Source organism: Nothoprocta perdicaria, unplaced genomic scaffold (genome assembly GCF_003342845.1).
Source record: "Nothoprocta perdicaria isolate Ctin4 unplaced genomic scaffold, notPer1 scaffold_280, whole genome shotgun sequence".
NCBI lineage: Eukaryota > Metazoa > Chordata > Aves > Tinamiformes > Tinamidae > Nothoprocta > Nothoprocta perdicaria.
Genome location: NW_020455511.1, coordinates 377,877 through 400,099, shown reverse-complemented (window position 1 = coordinate 400,099; position 22,223 = coordinate 377,877). Strand labels below are relative to the sequence as shown.

At 39.2% G+C, this 22,223-nt stretch overlaps 1 protein-coding gene across 1 annotated transcript in view; it reads right to left on the bottom strand.

Moving 5' to 3' along the window:
• DGKQ (diacylglycerol kinase theta) overlaps window positions 1-22,223 on the bottom strand; it is a gene marked incomplete at its 5' end in the record, with an annotated part of 73,445 nt that overhangs the window by 24,401 nt on the left and 26,821 nt on the right. Inside the window, 7 exons of the mRNA XM_026041275.1 lie at window positions 868-958; window positions 1,287-1,510; window positions 2,725-2,825; window positions 13,726-13,794; window positions 16,438-16,591; window positions 17,988-18,113; window positions 18,532-18,617. Coding sequence (XP_025897060.1) covers window positions 868-958; window positions 1,287-1,510; window positions 2,725-2,825; window positions 13,726-13,794; window positions 16,438-16,591; window positions 17,988-18,113; window positions 18,532-18,617 — 851 coding nt within the window. The remainder of the gene's footprint in view (window positions 1-867; window positions 959-1,286; window positions 1,511-2,724; window positions 2,826-13,725; window positions 13,795-16,437; window positions 16,592-17,987; window positions 18,114-18,531; window positions 18,618-22,223) is intronic.

Below are 22,223 nucleotides of genomic sequence, written 5' to 3'. Positions count from 1 at the left end.
TCAAGATTTTCCAATTTTTGTCATCAGGTCTAAGACATTTTGAGGAAAAAGACTGTAACCACGTCACATATTAGAGAGCAAAACGAGCTCCATGCGCTACATATCTGAGTACCCTGAGGCAGAGATCTACCTGCTTCAAGTGGTGGCCACTACCTGTGTGCGTGTCCCAAACTGTGCGAGTAATGGCAAACGCAGGGAGACATTCCTTGTGGGAATGGCTCTTCCTGGAGCAGAGGATGTGTGCTGGCCTGTTGGTGTGCATACAAAACCAAATACCTGCAGGAGACACAGGCCCCAGTTTGAAGCTGCTGCAATTTTGGGGCTGATTCAGACTACCAGTGCCATGTTCCCTGAAACCATCGTATCTTGGCATCAACTGCAATACAGCTAGACTGAAAATGGATCATCTTCCAAGGGAAACATGCAGGTCTATGAGAATACACAATGTTATTCCAAGGAAATGGGAAGGAATGGAGACTAAAGCATGTGGATCCCTTCCAGCCTTGAGTCCGGACACCTGGGAATGTACACTGAAATGTCAGAAAACAAGCATGGTTGTTCTCACAGCAACTGCAAGAGGTTTCAGGTACATACAAGCATATTATAACCCTATCAAGATGCAGAAAACCAGAAAAAAAAAGTGGTGTATATCGAGCATCATTTTCATAAAAGGAGAGTTGCTTGCCCAGAAAGATTAAAGATAATGTACATGGCAAGAAGACTTATAATCAAGGTTTAGAAGCCTACCAATTGTGAAAGAAAATGAACCAATAATAATTTTTCCAAACAGAGAAAAAAACACATAAGTGACTCTGAATTCAGAGTCACTTAAGTAATGTACAGACATGCTTAGGATATTTTGTTTACCTGCCTTCCAAGCAATGGAAGCACTTCTTTGATCACAGTCTGTGTAGTGCTGTCCTTATTTACTCGTAGAGAAATATAAGCCATTCCCACCCTAGAGAGAAAAGAAACACCTCTTATAGCATTTCAGTGGCATCTTATCAGAGAAACATAAAGTAGCAGAACTACACAACTGGTACAATACAGTCTAGGCATGGAAAAAAGGGCTATATGTCTCTCCAGACATTTAACAGCAATTAAATTCATAGTATTTCTTAACTATTTAGAAAAGTACATCAGAAGAATCATAAATACAGAGGAATGCACTGCAGTCTGTTTCATTAGTGAGACTTCAGTGACCCAAGTCATCTTCTGAGCTTGGCTTCAGAGGACAAATTTAGGTAAGACATAGAGCTTTGTGATAAGGCAGGAAAAGTACTCACTTAAGCCAAGCAGGATAAATCCTGATCACTTCTTCATCCTTCGGTTTGGCTCTGATGATCCAGGCATCAGGGGTGGATTCTCGGAATATTGGACCTGTGTTGCTGTCATCCAAAGCGTGGTTCCTGTTGATAACATCATCAGATAACAGGGCCTGCTGGGTAAAGGTCTGGAGCTCATAATCCTGCTGATCATCATTTATGTAGTATGCCCGCAAGGCAGCTTCCTGGAATACAGCAAGACAAATTAACATGTTCTTGAAAAGAGACCAATAATATCTGCATAGCCATAGATATTTATAAACACCTTACATATCAACTTTCAAAAAGTATTAAGTGCAGAATGGTGGATAAATAGCAATGGAAACAAAACAAACAAACAAACAAACAAAAATGACATTTTAGTGGAGGAAGCAAAAAGAAAAATAATTGTTACAAGTGGTATAAACAGATTTGAATACACCCCACTGTAGTTGAGACGGTGACAGTTCTTTCTACTGCACAGGTTAAAAAAACCCAGCAGCAACAGAGGTAACACAACTGCATGGAGAGTCAGTCTTCGTGCACTACGGGAAACCTGAAACTCAAGGCTGAGTTTCCCAGCCCTGTGGCTGCCCCGACCTACACGGCTGTGAAGAGCAGAGGTGAGTGGCTCTTCCTGGAAGGTGGCAGCAGCCGGAGGAAATTTTTACCCCGCTTTGGCACAAGCCTGCAGCACTTCTGACAGTGCAGGCTCTGCAGGGACTAAAGCCCAGAAAATCATCTCTAAGAACTAGCATCACTTTGTGTCGATACTGTAAGCAGCGGTCTAATGAAATGTGCTTGAGAGCATGGAAATGGTCCTAAATAAAAGGGCTGTCAACCCTACAAGCAATTTTTCCTGAAGGCCTTCAACATATGGAAACACTAAAAGTAGTTTTCAAAACCCCTCTCAATTCTGAGCACACTATGGAGGTAAAAATACTGGTGAGCCATCAGCTTAAATGCCCCGAACTCGGAGGGAATGCATTGTCCCAGCGCCCACGCCAGTCCGCTCCGTGCCCGATTCTCCCGCCATCCCACCTCACCCTCAGCGGGCTCTGCACTGCAAGGGCTCCTTCCTCACCCAGGGGCTATGCCCAGCCTTGCACATCCAATTTAATCCTGGAACGAGTTTCCACCCATGACAGAGCACTGGAAAAGTCAAGGAGTGACCCCTGTGCAACTCACAATCCATTACTTCTTTCCCAGGCAGGGAATGCAGGTAGCTCCCATAGGCATCCGTCTTCAGATCCAATTAGCTGAGGTGCCAACAGATGCCTCTCTAATATTCTACCCCATTTTATACATTTTGCTACTTTAGTGTTACTTTTAAGAAATGGCTGCCCCTTGGCTAATCCAATATGCAGTAATTCACCCCATTTGCCACACTAGGAGATTAGACCTTCACCAGGTGTCTTACCACAACTTCTTCATTTTTGGCAATCCTTGGAACTGAAATCAGTCGAAATTGATTGCGTTTCACTGCATCATTCCCATCAAATATCTTTAATGTTTGTTTACCTGAATGAAAACAATTATTGTATTTCAATAACACACCCCTCAAATCATGAAGCTACCTCAACAGGAGATGAATAATGGAAGTACCAAAAATCTATCTTTAAGCCACTGAGACCTGTTTTTTCATCACAAAATTGGAGGCTGATTCTTTATTCATTAAAAACAGAGATACACTCTGCTTGGTTATCAGCAATCATTTCACATAATCAAGGTTTTATCCTAGGTTTTGATCCGAGACCATACAACCTTTCTGCTTTCATTTATTCTCTCATCATTCAAGAATACAATTTTACTGGACAACTCAGCAACATGAAAACTGAAACATTCCCCAAAGAACTGCCTGTTCTGACAGGATCTTAGTAAAGAAAGTCCTGAAGTAGCTGGTTAACTGTATATACAAGAGGAAATACAGAGACAATAGAAAAATATAAAATAGGAGGACAGAAACAAAAAAGAACAGGAGGGGGTATAGCAACTTAAGAGCTACAACCTTTTTCCATTTTTTTTTCTTCATTTTGTTAAAATGTTAAGTCCATGATCGAACCACTAAGTATAGTTTGTTGCATAGATGCCTCTGATAGGGCAAAAGTTAAAACTTTCAGATCGGCCTTTCTGCAGAGATCAGTTAACATTCGCATCTCAAACTCATTCCGTTTTGTGAACAATTTTACTTTTATTTAAATGTAAGAGCAAAGCTTAACCAAATTCTAACAGAAAGGACAGTTTTTAAGAGGTTTTAAATACAAATGAAACTATCACCTAAGAAGTGTGTCCTTATCCCCAAAGAAATATATTAAGTTAATCAAAACCAGGCATGAGTGTGCAACGGGAGAAAGGTTTTGCACCTTTCTGACCTCATCTCTGTGAAGAAAAACGATGCAAATTCAATTCTGCGAGTTCCTTCACGCACTCCCCAGAGAGCACACACCTCATAAGAGATCACAGCCTTGCCTATTTTCACACACAGAATTTGGCCTTTTTATTTTTAAGATGTTGTATTGAATTATTAACAAGTCCTTCTTTGTATGGTGCAATGTTAGAGTATGATCTCACGATAAATCTATATCCCTATATTCTGGATAAAATCTTAAAATCACTAAAAGATAATCAGTTATCTGAAATACTACAAGTCTTAGCTGAAAGCTGTAACACGCACACAAAGTATTAACCAGTCTGTTAATATGCATTATATACATATGTATATGTACATATACACATATGTATACATATACACACATGCATACATATATACATACATGTGTATGTATGTACATGTGCATACATACATATACACATATACATATGTGATGTATATATCACACAGTGGAGTCCATTGTCGTCTTCCACCTCCACCTTGGACATGCTTCACAGTACATCACAAAGCTCTCAGATAACACTAACACTAGCCTTTGGGTTCAAAGAATTGCATTAGCTAAACGTCATTTGTCACAGAAGAATCAAAAAGTGCAGCGGGCACTGAAAGAGCAAGATAAAAATTAGAGAGGAGTGCAGACAAAGATAAGGCTCCAAGGCAGAAACACCTAAATTACTGGGCACCTCTGCAGTGTAGCGATAGACTATTACAAACGACTGTAGTGAATGGGAATTTCAATGCTTTTCATGGGAATTTCAATGACTCTTTCCTGGCCTTGAGCCACATGAAACTCTCATACATGTCCAATACATCAACATTTGTTTCACTGCATATTCTGTCACCTAAATCAAAGCTATATGTAGAACTGAAGATTCATTTTATGTAATGTCTGAAAACAGTCTTTAAAACAAGGCTCTTGCCCTTGGAGAAAAGTCCTCCTACCTTCAGATTTGCAATAGCCACATTTTAGACTTTTCTTTCAACCAGGGTTTCTTCTTTTATTAGGGTCTTCCTTCATTAAGGATTCCACTGGGCCCAACAAAATATGGGTGTGAGAACAGTCTAAACACATAATATAATATAAAATTGCACTCCACTCTGTAGCTGCAGAGCTCATAACTCTCCTCCAGGTATGGCTTATATTCCAGATTCCTAATTGATGCTCAACACAGGGGTTGTTTTTTGGAAGAAAATTGTATTAATTGCCCCCATACCTATAACCACAGAGCAGCTTTGCTAAATGTAGGAGAGATGAATCCTTAAAATTATTTCTTTACATGGGATGTATGTTTATTTTCCAAAGAAAAATCAGGATGAACTCAGCATTCAGAAAACACTGCAAAGGAAATTGAATTGTGAGTACTCTGCAGCAGGTGATTGTGCCATTTCACAAAACTGTTTTGCTTCCTGTTCATTTTTAAGCAGTTTTATGATTTCACTTTCTTCTTAAAGAAACTTGATTTCTGTTCGAATGACTTTGAACAGAATGAGTCAAATGACTCTCAAAAACAGGCAAGTTGAAGCCTGTTTTGCCCACCTGCAATTAAGCTCAGCTACACAATCCCTTTCTACATCTGAATTAATTCCAACTTGAAAGAAATACTTTTTTTTTATGATGACATCAAAAGTCACAATGAGATGATAAAAAGGAAAGAAAATGCTGAAAATTCTTAAGACATTAGTGACAGGAATAACCTGAAATGTATCAAAGATGTAAAACAGGCATTTATAGGACTTGGATAAACTATGCATGAGAGTAAAACAGCACTTTTATCTTGAGACTTCGGCAGAAGGAGGCCCACCTCATGCATATTCACACAAATACAGAAATGTAGAATTACTGGACAAGTTCTCACATCTTTTCTGGGAAACTGGTATGATGGGGTCCTCCTCTGACATCCCTGTGCACTGGGGCTTGCATCAAAGGACACAAATAGTTCCTAACTGGAGGTCTGTGTGCAGCTGCAGGGATTCAGTCGCTGAAGGGTCATGGAATTATAGTGGGATAGTCCACTCAATGGGAGTTGCTCTCACGGATGGATACAGTGCTTCGATGGATACAGGCAAGCTCCATCCCAAGCAAAGCACAGGGAAACAAGCAAACACAGAGTTCCTGGCTAAACAGAGAAAGGAGGCGGGAGGAATACAATAGGTGGAGGCAGGGAGGGATAACCCCAGAGGAATATAGAGACACATCTGAGTGAGCAGGAATTGGGTCTGTAAAAGGAAAAGCCACCTGGAGTTGATGGCAAGGACATCAAGGGCACTGCCACCGCAAGGCCACCCTCGAGAAGCTCTGAGTGGTCTTAGGGATCAGGGGAGATTCCCAAGGACTGGAAGGAACCAAATGTCACCACTAGCTTCAAGAAGGAAGGTCCACAAAAGTACTGCCCGGTCACCTCCACCTTGACTGCAGGGAAGGTGGTAGGAGCAAATCCTCTTGGACACCACTTACACAGACACTAATGCAAGCAGGAGTAGGTAGCATGGATCTATGGAGGTGAAATTTTACCCAAACAACCTGCTTTCTGCAGTGAGATGAGTGGCTTGGTGGACGAAGTGAGAGCAGTGGATGCTGCTGACTTGAGTAAGGCTTTTGATACTCACAGACAAACTGATGGAAGCACAGGCTACAAAGACAGGTTGGCACACTGAGAGGTGACTGAAGTGCTAGGCTCAGAAAGGCAACTCCAACAAAAAGTCCGTCTGGAGACCAGCCAACAGTGGCAATGTTAGGGGTCAATATTGGAGACAATACTGCTTAACAGGATAGAAAACATCAAGTTTGCAGCTGGTACAAAACTGGGGCAATGATTGATAAACTCAGTGGTTATGCTGCCATTCAGAGGAACCTTGACAGGCTAAAAAGAACGGGCATGAGATTTGTTATCAAGTTTAATAAAAGCACAACACCTGAAGAGGAATAACCAGGACAGGCTGGGGTCCAAAAACAGGAGAACAGGTGGAGAACTAGGTGGAAAACAGGTAGGCAGGGAAGTCATGGGGGACAAGCTAATCCTGAGCCAGCATTGCCATCACATCTGGGCTACATCAAGGAGAATATTGTTAGCAGGTCCTGAAAGGCAATCCCTCCCCTCTGGACCAACCCACGTGTTGTCCCGCTTGGACAACACTTGTGCCCAATGCTGGGTTTCCCAGTACAAGAGACTTACAGATTGAGTGCAGATAAGGCTCATTACCCATGTTTATACAGGGAACCAGGGAGAGAGCTAAGGGAGAATAAACAAGATACAATGGGTGCAAAGTGAAATGGGAAGATACCCAATTTCAATTTCATATTTCAAAGAAATACAGAGAAATTCCATCTAGGCAGTATTTTTTTATTGTAAGGACAAATGCCAGGGCAGATCATGCAGAAAGACTGTGGAGTCTCCATCCTTTCTGGTACCTCAAAATCCAAATGGACACAGTCTGGAGTAGCCTGCTCTAGATGACCCTGCAATGGGGAAATGGGCAGGGACTGAAGATCTCCAAAGCCAACTCTTTCATGAATCTGTGAATTCATGCCATAGGAAATGAAGAAAGAGAAGCAAACAGCAAATATGAAGTGAAAGCATAAAGGTTTTAAGCAGGAAGTAAAACTACTAGAATTCTTAAAAAAATAAATAAATAAAGGAATAAATATTCTAAGTTTTTCCCTTTCCAAAAAAGCCCTTCCACATCTCACATCTCTGTGCTCCTCATTTTGCATCTTTACCTCCATTTCCCATCAAGAAGAAAGAGCACTGGAAGTAGATCCTCAATTTCTCTTTTTTTTCTTTTCCTAAAAAGAATATTCCTTAAGCACTCTTTTTAGATTATTTAACTGAAACCTCCAGAACATACGTCTAGGAAAAGTTACCAAACCTCTTCCAGCTGCAACACACACTCTGAGAGCAGCGCAGAGAAAGTTATTTCACTGAAGCAGCTGGCTTGAGCCATATGTGATATGATACACTGGGAGTCTTAACATCTTTCTATGTCAAAGTAATAAAATCAAATGGCTTTGGCTTTTTTATTTTTCAGTTGCCAACTTAATGTTTTCTGTCACCAATATATCTGATCTTGATATGAGGCATATTTAAATATTATCATTGTCACCTTTGATTCATCACTTTATTAGTCAAGAAGCTATCCACTGTTTTAAACTCTTATCCATTAATGTTTGAAAAAGTGAAACTGTTTTTAAATACATATTTCTAGAACAGCAGTCTACACTGTGATCACAGACAGATTTTAATCAGAAGACATCTGTGTCTCTTCTGTGTTTTGACTGTGTCACTGGTGACCTTCTTTAGGTCTGATATGATTTGAGAGGACGCAGAAAGCCCACAAGTTCCTGACAGCACAACCCATCTTCTGAGCACATAACTTCACATAATATTATTAAGATCTCTGTTTTCTCTAGCAATCCAGAGAGCAGACAACCATTTGAGAACAAAAAACATTCATCTGAGTTTTTGTCCTTGTTTTCATTTGAGCTGCCGCTGTAGTCTGCTATTGTTAGACCCTAGATGGCCAGACAGAATCCACAGCAATTCTAACTGGAGATTATTGATGAGCTCTCAATTTATGAGCAGGCACAGATGTAAAGAGCTGGGTCAATTCCTAAACCATTTTCCTAGATATAGACCTATAAAATGGGTAAAAACATCCTAAAATGAAGTACATTTCTTAAGCTGGATATAGTGTATATTAAGTTTTGTTTATCTTAAGGTAATATGGCTAATCTTCATATAAAAAAGATATGATTTATGCAGTGAATAATCACAGTGAACATAGTTTTGCCATTGCTTTAGGGTCACTGACTAAATCTTTTAATACAATCTGATCAAAGATGGCTTTCTTGCACATCAGCCTGTGGGACACACTAACAAAAGAAACAATCAGCTCCTTATTTGACCACAAGCCTTCATCTGGAAAAAAGACCACTTGATTTATGTAACTTTGGAAAAGAAGTTCAATGATGATCACTTTTAAGGTCAGATAAAGTTACTACACTTTTTTTTGTTCTGCCTTTTAAGTATTAGAGAATGAGCTAATTATAGAAGGGAAGTCTACGCATTTAGTATAAAAAACATTTATTAAAATGGAACAGATGCACATACCAGATTTTCATAAAAGGGTCACTGCTTGTTTTGTAATACTGATATTTTACTGCAGGTTATCTCCTGTCTTAGACTTTTCCTGTCACCTCAGACTACACCGTATAAGGCTTTCTCCTGAGAAGTAAATTACTTTTCTTCTTTCAAGGAAGCCCAAGTTAAAGAAAAAATGCTTTTCATGCTTATGATTTTCAAGGCGAGTGCAACTACAAAAAGGTAAAAAGCATTTGGTGATTCCAAAGCACATGGCATTTGACTTAAAAAACCCATAGGCAGGACATGACTTATGAAAAAAAAATCTTATTTATGCCTTGTGATAAAATGATGTAGACCTAACAGTTCTTCCCATTTGAACAAAATAGAAACCTGTATTTAATGATTTTGTCTGGAGGGGGGGAAAAAAAGTAACTGTGATCAAGGACCAGCAAAGAGAAGCCAAGATGTTTTCCTAACCTTGTTACCTGATCCCGGAAGTATTCTGCACAGGTCACCCAGAACCAAGTGAGAAGATGCAGAAAAGGTTTTTTCCCCAAACCCACGGGGCTGGTAAACAGCTACATGGGCTGGAGCACAGCAGAAGATTGGTTCTACAAGCACTGGCTGTGAAAAATCCTTGGAAACCTCCCTCAGAAGTGGCTTTCTTATGACAGGTGCCTTCTATAGGAGGATGAGGCGGATGAGGAGGATTCACTTCCCCTCTCCTGTGTTAGACTGCTACATGGGGAGGCAGAGGTTCTTGGGCAGGTGCCAGAGACAACCATGCAGCAGAGATGCTCCTGGGCCAAAGGCTTGAGTTTTCTGCCAACTGCACGGCATCTCCGTGCAACAACAACCCATAGTCAGAAGGTCTGTCAAGCCAAGAAGGGACCTACTGCAATGTTTCTGTAGGCATTGCCAGTGGGCAGCCAGGGAGAACCTGCACCCAAGCATCAAGACTAGCAAGATCTTTAGCAGTGACAGCCCAGCCTCAGAAACAAGCACAAAAGCAAAAACCACACGTTCGTTTCTGGAGGACACCTACTGAGAGCAGAATAAACCCTGCGTAATGCAGGAGGATACAGTCAGGGACTAGCTACTCCACTTGGACACCCACACGTCTATGGGGGCAGACGGGACCACAGGCGGGTTCTGAAGGAGCTGCCAGAGGTGCCCAACAAGCTGCTCTCCACCAGATGGTCCCCGTCAACGGGGGAGGTCCCAGACACCTGGAGACTGGCCACTGTGGCGCCCGTCTGCAGAAGGGTGGGACGCAGTCCTGGAAGCTCTGGAGCAGCGGGACTGGAGCAGCAGGACCAGGGCAGCGAGGGCCCGGGGAGGCGAAGGCGGCGGGGTGGAATTCGGATCCACGGGGCGGCTGCGGGGACAGCGCCGGGAGGGCAGCAGGAGCGGGAGGCTCCGGCAGAGCCCGGCGCAGTCTGTGTCCGCCTCCGGAGGGACAGCGGCAGGAGCCTCCACACGGGAAGGGCCGCGGAGCCCGGGAGAGGCTGCCCGGGAAGGGCTGGAGGCTCCGTCCCGGCAGTGCCCACGGGGCGGGTGGATGGGGCGCCTGGGCACCGGGATCTGCAGGCACGGGGGTCATGGATGAACGGCTGCGCTCCAGCATCCTGAAGGCCTTTTCCAACCAGCACAAAGCTGTGGTTCTGTGTCAGTTTGAAGCACTCTAAAAAGTTAACTATGGGATTTTAAGTCTCATAAACCTCATTATAAGGACACTTGAGGCATGGGAATAAATCTTTAGTAATATTTGCTTACATATCTCCATTGCTTTCTGACAATGATGTTACAGAACTACTGGAAGATTTTTCCATTTTCTTTTTCTATTTAAAGATACTTGCTAGAAGACCTCTCATATCCTCGGAAGGAATTTAAAAAAAAAAAGTTACTGTTCAACTTCTCCAAAATAGGCATTTTAAGTAAGAAATGCTTGGACTAGCAGTTGGTGTGAGATATCAAGGATGAGCGGGACAAAAAAGATTTGGTGAACAAGAGGGACAGGCAGATTGCAAAGGAACCAAATGAAATGGGCAGCAACACTAGCAAGTAGGTGTTGCTCTTGGGGAGAATTGCTTGGACATGAAAGCCTGGGAGGAAAAAACAGTAGAAGGCAATGAGAAGTGAAAGTAATAGTGGACTATGTCAAGTTTCAGAAAAGGCAGACAAAGGCGATTGGGAGGAGGAGGAAAAAGGATGATGTGCACAACAGGGAAAAAGTGGAAAAAATAAGTTTTATGTGATCTTTCAAAGCAGTATTTTTATTTTTAGTCACGGGATAAACTAGTCACAAGTTACCCAACTAAAGGAAATATACAAGCTGTATACATATATGTATACATCCTGTACAATATTATTTTTCAAAATATCTTCAAAAGGCAGGGCACAAACTGTCTTAGGGAAAAAACAGCTTTCAGTATGACTCATTTTAGTAATGTAACTTGCAAATGAGTATCTTTTGAAGACTAAGTACCTAAAAATATTAAGCTTTTGTGAGAAAAAGTAGTTGAAGATGCAGAGGAACAGCAACTCTGAACTGCTACCAATGATGGACAAGCCTCAAAAACAAACAAAAAGGCCTGAATTCAGACATGAACATACCAATAGCTAAATGCCCTCAGCTTTTACTGATTCATAGCAAGCAGAGATGGAATCTTATGTCTTTTCAGGATCCTTTCAGTGACACACAGGTAACACCTCTTAATGACTCGTTTTGTGGTTCAAGAGCTATTGAGATAGGTCACCTGGGATTAACTTGTTGAATGTTCTCAACGAGCCATCTTCTTTTTGCCCAGTAAATCTTCATCTTACAATGAAATAATAGCAATAATTTTTAATAGTTTGCCTTTGACATTTTGAGCTTGGGAGAACACTTCTACAGTTGTATTTCAGCTGAAAATTTTGTTTCCAAGAAAAAAAAAAAAGTAGTGTTGTCTGAAACCTATTCAACATCCTACCTCAGGAATGACTGGAACCTTTGAAAGAGCACCAGAAATCAGACCCAATAGAGCTTTTTTAAGCTCCTTATCCCCTGCCACCTAAACCGACCTGATGTCTGTCAATAACAGAACAGTTTTACCATTTACAACTTCTCAGTAAGATGTAGAAACAATTATTTTAGTATGGAAGTGGCTTTGGGTGCTTCTCTCCCCAAGCAAGACAAATAACCACACTGTAGTAAGGGCATCTGGCACAGCGTTTATCCTAGAGTTCCCATAATGTTCCGTTCTCCTGAAGTTAGTTATTGCCTGCATAGACAAACCCTTAGGAGCTGGCTTTGGTTCCCAGGGATGAGGATTCATAATCCTTTTCCAAACTCAGTCATAGTGGATTTTTTTTTTTTTTTTTAAGAGAGATCTGTACATCTGTTAAATCAATCAAGTGTAGGGTTGTTTTTAAGGTCATTTCATACTTTTGACTTCATAATCTTGTTAGGCCAATTTTCAAGGTTGACTAACATAATATATTTAAGTTCCCAAGCCTAAAGGATTGAAACTATCTTTCCATCTCATGCAATAATAATATTAAAGAGCAAGAAGAAGAAAAAAAAAAGACACTGGAAGCTGCTAAGTTAAACTTTTTTTCCTAGTATTACTCTACCGAGTTTGTATTATTCTACTGTTTGCCAGCAAACGGGTGTTTGTGTTGGTGTGTAACCACCAGCAAACACTAAGCTGGGCTTGCAGGGCATGTGGGCAAGCAACCAAGGGGTCTGCTTTTCCAGTTTGATGAGGGACAGCATACGGGAACAAAAAGTAAATTCCAGTTTATTTGCAGTTGTAAGTTTTAGCATCTTTTTCCTTCTTCCCTTGGAAAGGATGCCTAAGGCTGAACTGTTCTGTACAAGCACTTTCTACCATGTCAATTAAATTATCTAGATATCAAGATCCAGATATTCTGCCTTCTGAAGGTCATAAATAAAGGAATTAGCCCCGGTTGATAAGGACAACAGCCCTGACATTCAACTACTTATGTCACATAAAAGGCCACTAAAAAAAGTAGAAGTTTCTTAGAAAAACAGTTACTTAGAGTTTCTTTCCTGTAATAAAGAAGCATGGTGGTCCATCGTAATTTATACTCAATACAACTTACAACACACAGCATTTTTTCTTTTTTTTTTTTTAACCAGAATATTCATAAGAGCATTTTCAATACTCCATTTCAATTAATAGAATATTGATTTTGCAAGGACTCTACACTAAAGGGAAATAAGCAAGTAGGTCACATTCACTGTTTTACAATTACTGTTTTGCGAATCATTTATGTAACTACATTATGCAGAAAATACCCTATTTTTCTAGCTTCTAATAAATATATAGTCCAAAAGGGGTTTTTTTTGCCCTCAGACTGCAGATTGGCTTCATTCTTCAGAAAAATACAGCTACTATGGGCACGAGAACTGCATGAGGAGCAGCTGACTGACCTCAGTCCTGATGCACTGGACCATGCCTGAGCAAAGCTAAAAATGCACATGGTGTCTTCAATAAGATTTGGACCCACATATCTTAAAGGCAAAAGACTTAGAAAAGACATGCTGCCTATTTTCTTTCCATCGTTAATACCGTGATCTCTTTCTTCAGTTATTTTGCTGAGAGAAATATCTCAGTGTGATTTATGAAGCATGCTTTTTTCAGAAACAATTTAGCGCTGTGGTACTGACCTGTGGAAAGAAGGTTTGGGGAAAGCCTTCTTTTGTGATGTGTTTGACAGGCTAATGAACAGATTGACACTTAATGCCAAATAATCTACCAATAGGAAATAGAGATGAGACAGCTGATAAGACCTTGATATGCGGTGGACCCAGGCTCAGGATCCCAAACTGAAACCTATCATTACAAGAATATTCATGTCCTATTTCGTAAAGAAAAACAAATTAAAATTTTATGAATAAAGACTAGAATGGATGGATACATACAAAAAAAAATTTGCTTACTTGAATCTGTAGAAGTTTGGACATCTTTTGTTGACCCCGGTGTTGACCCATCAAAATCATCATCTTCATCTGCGAAAAATGAACATTATAAGAGTTATTTTTAATTTGAACGAGGCAAGAGAAAGAAAATTAGTCATTTAATGTGTTTATGGCAGTTTAACAAAACAAGAATGCTATCACACCAGACAGCCACACTTTTCTAGTTATTTTAGGACAAAAATCCCTCCTTCAAAAAGACCATAAAACAAAAACCTGCGTAGCCATATAGCCACAGTGAGAGCATACTCAAAACCCTTGTATGTGTAAGCCAACACAACCAAAGATGATCATGTTAAAAACGGTGCTTATAAACCTTAGCCTTCTGCCCACTGAACCTCCTGCTTTGTACCTGTATTCCCTGGGAAGAGAAAAAAACAGAGAAAATCCCCATACAAGCAACAGGCTGCGGGGTGGGCACTGGTTACTCAAAAAAACAAACCTCAAACACCCACCAAGTGCCAGAAGGCAAGTGCCAGAGGCAGCCCCCCAGTCCAAAGGGATGCAGCTAACAGTGCATTAAGGTGTGAGAAAGACTCCAAATTAAGTTACTGAATACTTCCCTTTCCCTTCATGCCCACTCCTAGCCATGGAGCCATGTCAATGGACAATTTGCTCGTCCTTCTCTAATTTCAGAGTACAAGACACATTCTAAAAACAGGAAGGCAAAAAGCATTATTACTTCAAATAACCTGAAATAACCTGGAAGAGACTGGTACAGCTCCACGTAGCCAAAGTCCTGCAGGGAAAAACATCATCTTCTACCTCTTAAAATAATGAGCCATAAGACCAGAAAGTGCAGCTGTAAGCTAGGAGTCTAACTGCGAATAGTATTAAAGTTTTATTTAGAGGTGATTCAAAATAAAACCGACAAAAAAAAAAAAAACCCACAGAAACATCACCACCACCACCAATCGTAAGACTAACAAATGAGAAAAGCTCTCTGTTTAGAAGAAAAACCTAGATAACATCAGAAGAGACACACTAGAATGAGACTTAAAATTGCACTCAACTTATGTTGAAAATAAATAATAAAAAAATAATAATAATAATAAAAATAATAAAAATAAAGAAAAACTAAAAACTATTTGGGGAAACTTCTAATATGTAATGGATTCACCCAGATTGTATATTTCTGGTATTTCTCATCTCAGAAATGCCAAAAACACATTGACTTTCAAGCATTTGTTGTACTTCTCTAGCCCCTGCTACCTCTAGCCCCTGCCAAAGAAGTTTAAAAAAAGAGACCAAAAACATGACAAAATTAGACCAACCAAAAAGCAAACAAAACAAGACCTCCTCCCCCTCACATGCTTTTCTAGGCCCTTGGGTCTATCTGCAATATGCAGACTTGTGGTTATACAGTTTCCACAACAGCAATGCTGTGCCCACACAGACACACAGCTCCTGCTACCCACAAATTGCCTTCATAGGCACAAAAAACTCTACTAGCAGCTCAACATCAAAGTAGAAACCTTGGAAGAACCTGTGGTGCTGGGAGAAAAAAAAAAAAATGGACAACATTTCCAAGCCTTATCCAGATTTTCCTAAAACTTTAAGCACAAAGAAAAGCTTTACAAGGCCCATGATAGTCAAAATATAAATGAGAAATTATTTCAATTTCTTTAAAAGATTTTCTTGTACCAAAAGACTTGCTGGGCCAACATGTACTCTAGGTGGCAGTACAATGTCACGTTGATAAATGAATGATTTCCCTCAGCACAGAAATCCTGAAAGGGCAAATGCTCAAAGAAGGGAATGGAAGTATTTAGATACAGGATATCCCAAACAAAAAGCAGCATGTATATCAGCAAGTGCTTACAACAACACAATCTGCCAACTACACTGTCACTCCTGGGCTTTTATTAGGCTTTCGTTTTTCCTCTAAGCATCATTTCTGAGTTATTTTGAACAATTTCAGGATTCAGAGACGCATGTACAGAAAAAGAAAGCAGATTAAAAAAACTGCACTGAAAATGTGTTCATCATTACCCTTTTAATTTTTGTCAAAGTAGTATGAACTGTAGCATAGCAGGAGGTTTTATTCAAATTCCTAATTATAAGAGTTCCATCTTAAGTCTTGCCAGCTTAGTAAATTGTTAAAAAGTTTTAACTCCAGGTTTCTTTGAAGGAAACTTTACAGTTCAAAGGGAAAAATCAAGCTAAAAAGTCAAGATATATACATATATATGTGTGTGTGTTGATTTTTATATATATATAAATATAAATCTATGTATTTTATATATATGAATATATGTTCAAGATTATATATATCCTTTGATAAAAATATATAATCAAGATATATGTATGTGTATATATGTATTTATCTTGATACATATCACATAATCACATAATTATATAAGTATATATATTTTTCTCTGTATATATATATCTTGATTTAAAACATACATATATGTTTTGGTAGCAAGTATATACATATATACACACATACACATCCCCACACCAAAAGATGAGCTTTCAAATCTGCCCTGTAAGCAATAAAGTTGAAGAATTCTGCACACAGTCTGCACTTAGGAACTACATCCTCTACTGACCAGAATGAGCAAAAAGGTGAAAGTACATCCTCAAAAGACAATGCAAAATTAGCATTCTTCAGTGAAATACAAGGTTAAACACACTCAGCAATTAACTGCAATCAGCTACAAAAGCTTTTACCTGGCTCTGCCTGCAAGTTCTCTGATATACGAAAGCAGTGCAGTTTGCTGAAGTTGCGAGAATATAATCGCACACAGTTTGGAGGAAGAATCATATTCCTTAATCTTCCAAAAGTACATTGCGGTGTGACTATTACATAGCAAGCAGCATGAGCCTATAAATAGAAGCACACTAGTTACGTACTTATCAAAATATCAAGAAAATTAAAACGTTTGTAATGCAATATGCACTGTTACTGGAAAAAAAAAAAAACAGCTTGGAAGGTATAGTCACCTAGAAATCACTTCAGTTTCATTGAAAGAAGTGAGCCATTTTCACATCAAATTTTAATTTGTTCCATTAGGCTTTTACAAAGCAAATATGAAGAAATTCCAGGTATTACAAACTTGCTCTATTATAAACTAAGGATTTTTATACAGCTGTCAAAAAAATATGAAAATTATGAGTCCTAAGCCCCAAATCTTACTTTCTCTATAAGTATTTACTGGAAAACTGGGGTAGGACAGAGGACAGAGAGGTGGACAAGTTAAGAGCTTGAAAATAGTATTATCTTCTTCCATAGACGCACCACTCGCAAATTTAGAGAGGTTTCAGGATGTTTATTCCAAGGGCTGCCTGACTAGTTTCCACTTTGTGCTCTATCGTCAGTCAGCATTGGCTGTACACACCGCTATAGATGTGTCCATACAGCTGCTGCATGTGTTAGTCTGTTCTCAAAATCAGCTTTTCCCACCCCAGAAATTATGAATCACATCAAAAAAGAAAAAAAAAACAGTACTAAGGCTATTTTGAAATGACTCAAATCATACCCCAAAATTCTGAATAACCTCAACTTTTTGTTCTAGATGACTATAACATAATGAATCTCCTTCTGTTTGATCAGAGTGCTTGTATGAGGGCTAGATGATCTCTAGAGATCCCTTCCAACCTCAGCCATTCTAATTGCGTGATTCTGTGTGTATAAGAGGCAGATTAATAACTTTATTATCAAACATACTTTTAACTTGCCACCCCATCTGCTGTTCCTTTGCACTGCAGTTATACCTCACAAGCAGGCAGTGTTCACTGGATGGATCATTTTCTATCTACACTGCAGATTGTACATTAGAATATTTTTAAAAAAATGTGGTTTTCCTGAGGGTTATTGAAGGATACCATCGCGTTCCACAGGAATCAAGACAAAAGTCATGCAAAAGGAAAAATGTAAAAAATAACAGTCACTGCTAAGAAAGCTCACAGTTTAAGAGTATTCTACACTGAAAAAGGATTAAGTTTGTTAAAATGGCATGTCTCTGACCTTACATAATGAATGTGACTTAAGACTTTCACACAGCTACAGCAGTAACACCCTTGTAAGGTGAAAATCCTAAGTCCAACAGAATTTAGTTCGACTGTGATGCCCCACTTCGATGACTAAAAGAAAATAAAATTTTTAAAAGATCAGACTTTCCATCTAACACAAATATCACCAGCTCCAGAATTAGTCATGGCCTGCAAACCCTCATAACATTTAATACAGTTCTCTCATAAAGACGCCCAAGGATACGTACCAGAATGCCACACCATTCACATCTCATGCCAGACAGCACCTCGGAGGAGCCACAGGTTTTCTTGCAAACTTCACAACGAGCGCTTGAAGAGAGATTTCCCTCCCTCCAGTGATGGTGGTAAGTATCCTGGGAAAACACACCACAGTTGACCATCATCCTGAACGCAGGATGCTGGACCATCTTTATCCCAACTGTCGAATGAGGAATTCAAGCAGCAAACAGACTGGACTTTATCAATATTATGATGTTAAGATGATGGATTATTTTTTTTCCCTAATTACAGTGTGGCATACACAGCCCAGGCATTGCAATAAGCCTTCCATAAACATCATAAATAGATGTATTTATTGGAATTTAAGTTCATTTCACTGTTTGCAACACGTTTTGTAAAGCTACACATGCCCTTCACCTGCAAGTAAGAAATGAGAGAACTTTGCAAGAAAAAGAGAGGCCGAGACCTCTTCCCTATTACCTCCCTATTATTAGCCCTTGTTTTTGCACTGGAATATGTAGTCTGCTCTGCCACACAGCTGCTGGTACTTACATGGTCCTGGTGTCCATCCTGGTGACACTGACGGCAGTCACTACAGGCAAACAGGATACAATCCGTATGCACATGCAGCTCACAAACTAATTAAAAAAAAAAAAAAAAAAGAAAAAAAAAAAAAGAAAACTTCTTTAAGTTTGAATCCCTGCATTTTGCACCTTGTTCCTCCATGCCCTCATCCCTCCTCTGCTGCTGACACCTGGTTTTCCTCCCTTCATGCTCTTTTCTGTTCAGCAAAGATAGACAACAGCAGCATCCTACCACCACTGCCAGGCTGTTGTTCAACCTCCCGTGCGTTAAATCGATGTACAGCTAGCTAATACAAGAAAAGACAAAGATTAATTTCACTCATCAGTACTTGCCATATTTCCTCCAGCACGGAAAGTTAAATTTGCAGCCACCATCTGGCTCACTACAGCTGGTCTCACCGCTTCACAGGAACAGCTGCCTTTTCTAATGTCGTAAGGAATGTTTTTGCATTTCAAGCTCACTTTCATTTCATCCCATCTAAAATAATGTTCAGGATTATGAGACCCTCATTAGCAGAAAGCCTCTCATCCGCATCCACATGTCATCAGTCCTAAGCCTATAGAGATAATGGTCTTCAGGAAACCACCCTCATTAACAAACGCTGCTCTCCAGCACCGTGGCTTTGCAGGAGCCTGTAAAGGCAAAACAGGCTTTCCCGAGAGCCCAAATAATCCAAATAATAATCATCTTTAGCCTCAGAGCCACCTGGAAACAAGCAGTGAGCGAGTAAACTCAACACACAGGGATTAATGCTTTGAGGTGATGCCCGACTACACCGACAGCACAAACACAACACTCATTTTTCCTACACAACTGGTATCGGGGGTATTTCCCAATGCATCTCGTTTGTTCCTGCTATTTGCAAGCTAAAAAACAACAACAACTACAAAAGTCAAAACACGTAAAATGTCTGGACAGCTAGATCCATAGGGAGACTCCCAACAGCCAAAAAGGAAATATTACTCAGGAAATAAATCCTCTTTGTCATCAAATGGCATTCAGCAGATTTAAACACAGTTAGAATAAACTGGAACATTCAGATGACAGCAGCTTTGTTCAAACTGTCCTTGCATACTGCAATTCATTGCTAGGACAAGGGAAATTATTTCTTTTGTTTCTTTTTTTTTTTTTGAAGAGTATTCTTCTAAATATTTCAGAAGGCAACATTAAACAAGTTTATTGGATCTTTTAACTAGAAGAAACTTTATCAAGCTTTATGTAAGTTTTTTCTTTTTTTTTAAATACTTTTTTTAAAGATGACTTGAAATTTCAAATACACAAGAAGGGAGAATCCATAAGAGGGATAAAAAGAGCAAAAATGCTATATCCCAAGCAATCAAACAAGAAGATCAACAACAACAGAAATCAGCAAATAAGAAACTCAATGCCTAGCTTTGTGACTGCAGTAGAGAAGTTCTCCACGGATCTTGTAAATGGATATGTATAAAAAAAGACGCTGATTTTTGAAGAGTTGAATGTATAAGTACTCTGTGAAGGAACCCGATTTTGCTTTCAGTAAATGAAACGAATTGAGTTTGAAATTTTTCAACTTTTTTTTTCTTTTTTGTTTTGCTCAAACGAGTCATTGTTTCGAGTGTATCAGAAAAATCTGAAGACTGAGACCTAAAGATTGGACAGAAGCCACTGCGAACGGCAGCCACCCTATCTGAAACTACCTTGAAAACAGCATTAAATTCCCCAGAGCACAACAGCCCATTCTGAAGCCAATCTGCAAGCTCAGGAAAGGCAGTCAATGCTAATGCTGTCTTGCTTGAATGCTTCAGAAACCACCATCTACCACACAAAAGCAAACCTATTTTAACAGATATTACCAACTCGACCACAATTTTTTTTACATAGCCGCACAATCACACAAGCCTTAGTGCTTCAGAGATCTCTAAACATCCTTGCATTTAACACAGATATTTCACAGCTCTGTAAAAGTCTAGCTCAAGGGCAAGTTAGATTCTTTGCCCCGTGCCCTCACTAACAGCTGCTATAAACCAAATTATGTCTTCAAGGAGTTAACAAAAGTGGTTTATCATTGATTCTGCTAATGCAAGCACAGCATAGATATTTTTTTTTCCCCTCTGCTTTAAGATGTATCTGCTGCTTCTTACATAAGTCCCTCAACTCAGTAAGAAAAAAGTGGGCACGTGAAGGGTATCAACGGCACAGAAGGAGTGAAAACATAACCTTAAGACAGGGTCCACAAGACCCCCTAGACAAGACAGATACAGATACTGGTGTTTAAAGTTCAATTCAAATTAGAGAGCCTATAAAAATAACCTCTGGGAAAAAAAAAAAAAAGTTTCATTTTTAGCAGCAATTCCCCGAGCTACAGTTTTTTAATTCACAACCAAATGAGGATATTCTGTTCATCATTAAGTGCTGTGAATTCCTTCCTAAAGGCCAACAATCAAGATGGTTTATTTGAGATGGATCAACTTGGCAAAATAATCCTTTAAATGTTAACTGCTGCTCCCTCCTTTTTTAAAGAAAAAAAATCCATCCTTTAAGTAAAACTTTTAACAAACAGGCAACGTGCTACTCCTGATTGATGCTTAAAGCAAACTTTTACAACAGGTTCAACACTAACAAACGTCTGGATTCCTCCCTTTTCTCCTTTTTTTCTTTCCAGCTTTTCTTCTTGGAAAGGAAACCAAGAGGAACACCAGCCACTATGAATCAAACCATTTTTAACCTTGTTGAAACTGTTATTAGTGCATTTTACAGCAAAAACAGCTATCCAAAGCACGTGAGTAATTCTCAGCAGAATGGGAGTTCAAATACAACAACAGTTTGGCCTAAGTAGGTAGGTACTTCACACTATAGTTTAATATCCATATGTGCTTTATTTCCACCACAGAGGTTTAAGACCCACTCACAGTGTCTGTTTTTTTTCACTCTTTACAAAGTAAAAACTTGAAAATCACAAAAATAAGTAAATTTTAAAGGGTGAGGAACACGATACATTTATTTTGAATGGATATCTAATGTGAAATATTTGTAAAAAAAAAAAAAAAAAAGTAATTTCATCTTAATACCACTTCCCCCTCACCCCATATTTTGCAGGTCAGTTATGGCAGAGTTGGACATTTAAAGAGTGTTTGTTGAAAAATCAGAAAAGAGCATCTTAAGTGACAATGACTTGCACTATTAAGCACTGTCATTAGAAGTAAGCAAAAGGAAAATTTAATGTCTAAATGTAAAAGCTTTCCATTTTTTAAACAAATGAGTTTTAAAACAAATTCTAGCAATAGTTTTAGATAGTACAAGAAAATCTTTTTATGATCTAGGAACTCAACAATCGTTTTTAAACCATATTTGGAAAAAAAAGCCAGAGGAAAAAATGCAGACTTACTATTAAACAAACTCGTGCCATACAAACAAAATTTCTGTTTAATCCATGCTAGGAACACAACTTCCTAACCTCTGCTGAACCAGAGACAAGTGTTCTAACATTTCAAATATCTAAATCTAACACGTAATTTCACATGTTACATGTCTAAAAATATTTATGTTAAAGCCTCAAAAAAAAAAAAAACCATTGCAATTTAATTGAAAGTTAACAGAATTAAATTTCTACACATGCAAAATCAAAGTTTAGAATAAAATCGATAAGATAGGTTACAACTATTTTGCAACCAGCTATGAGA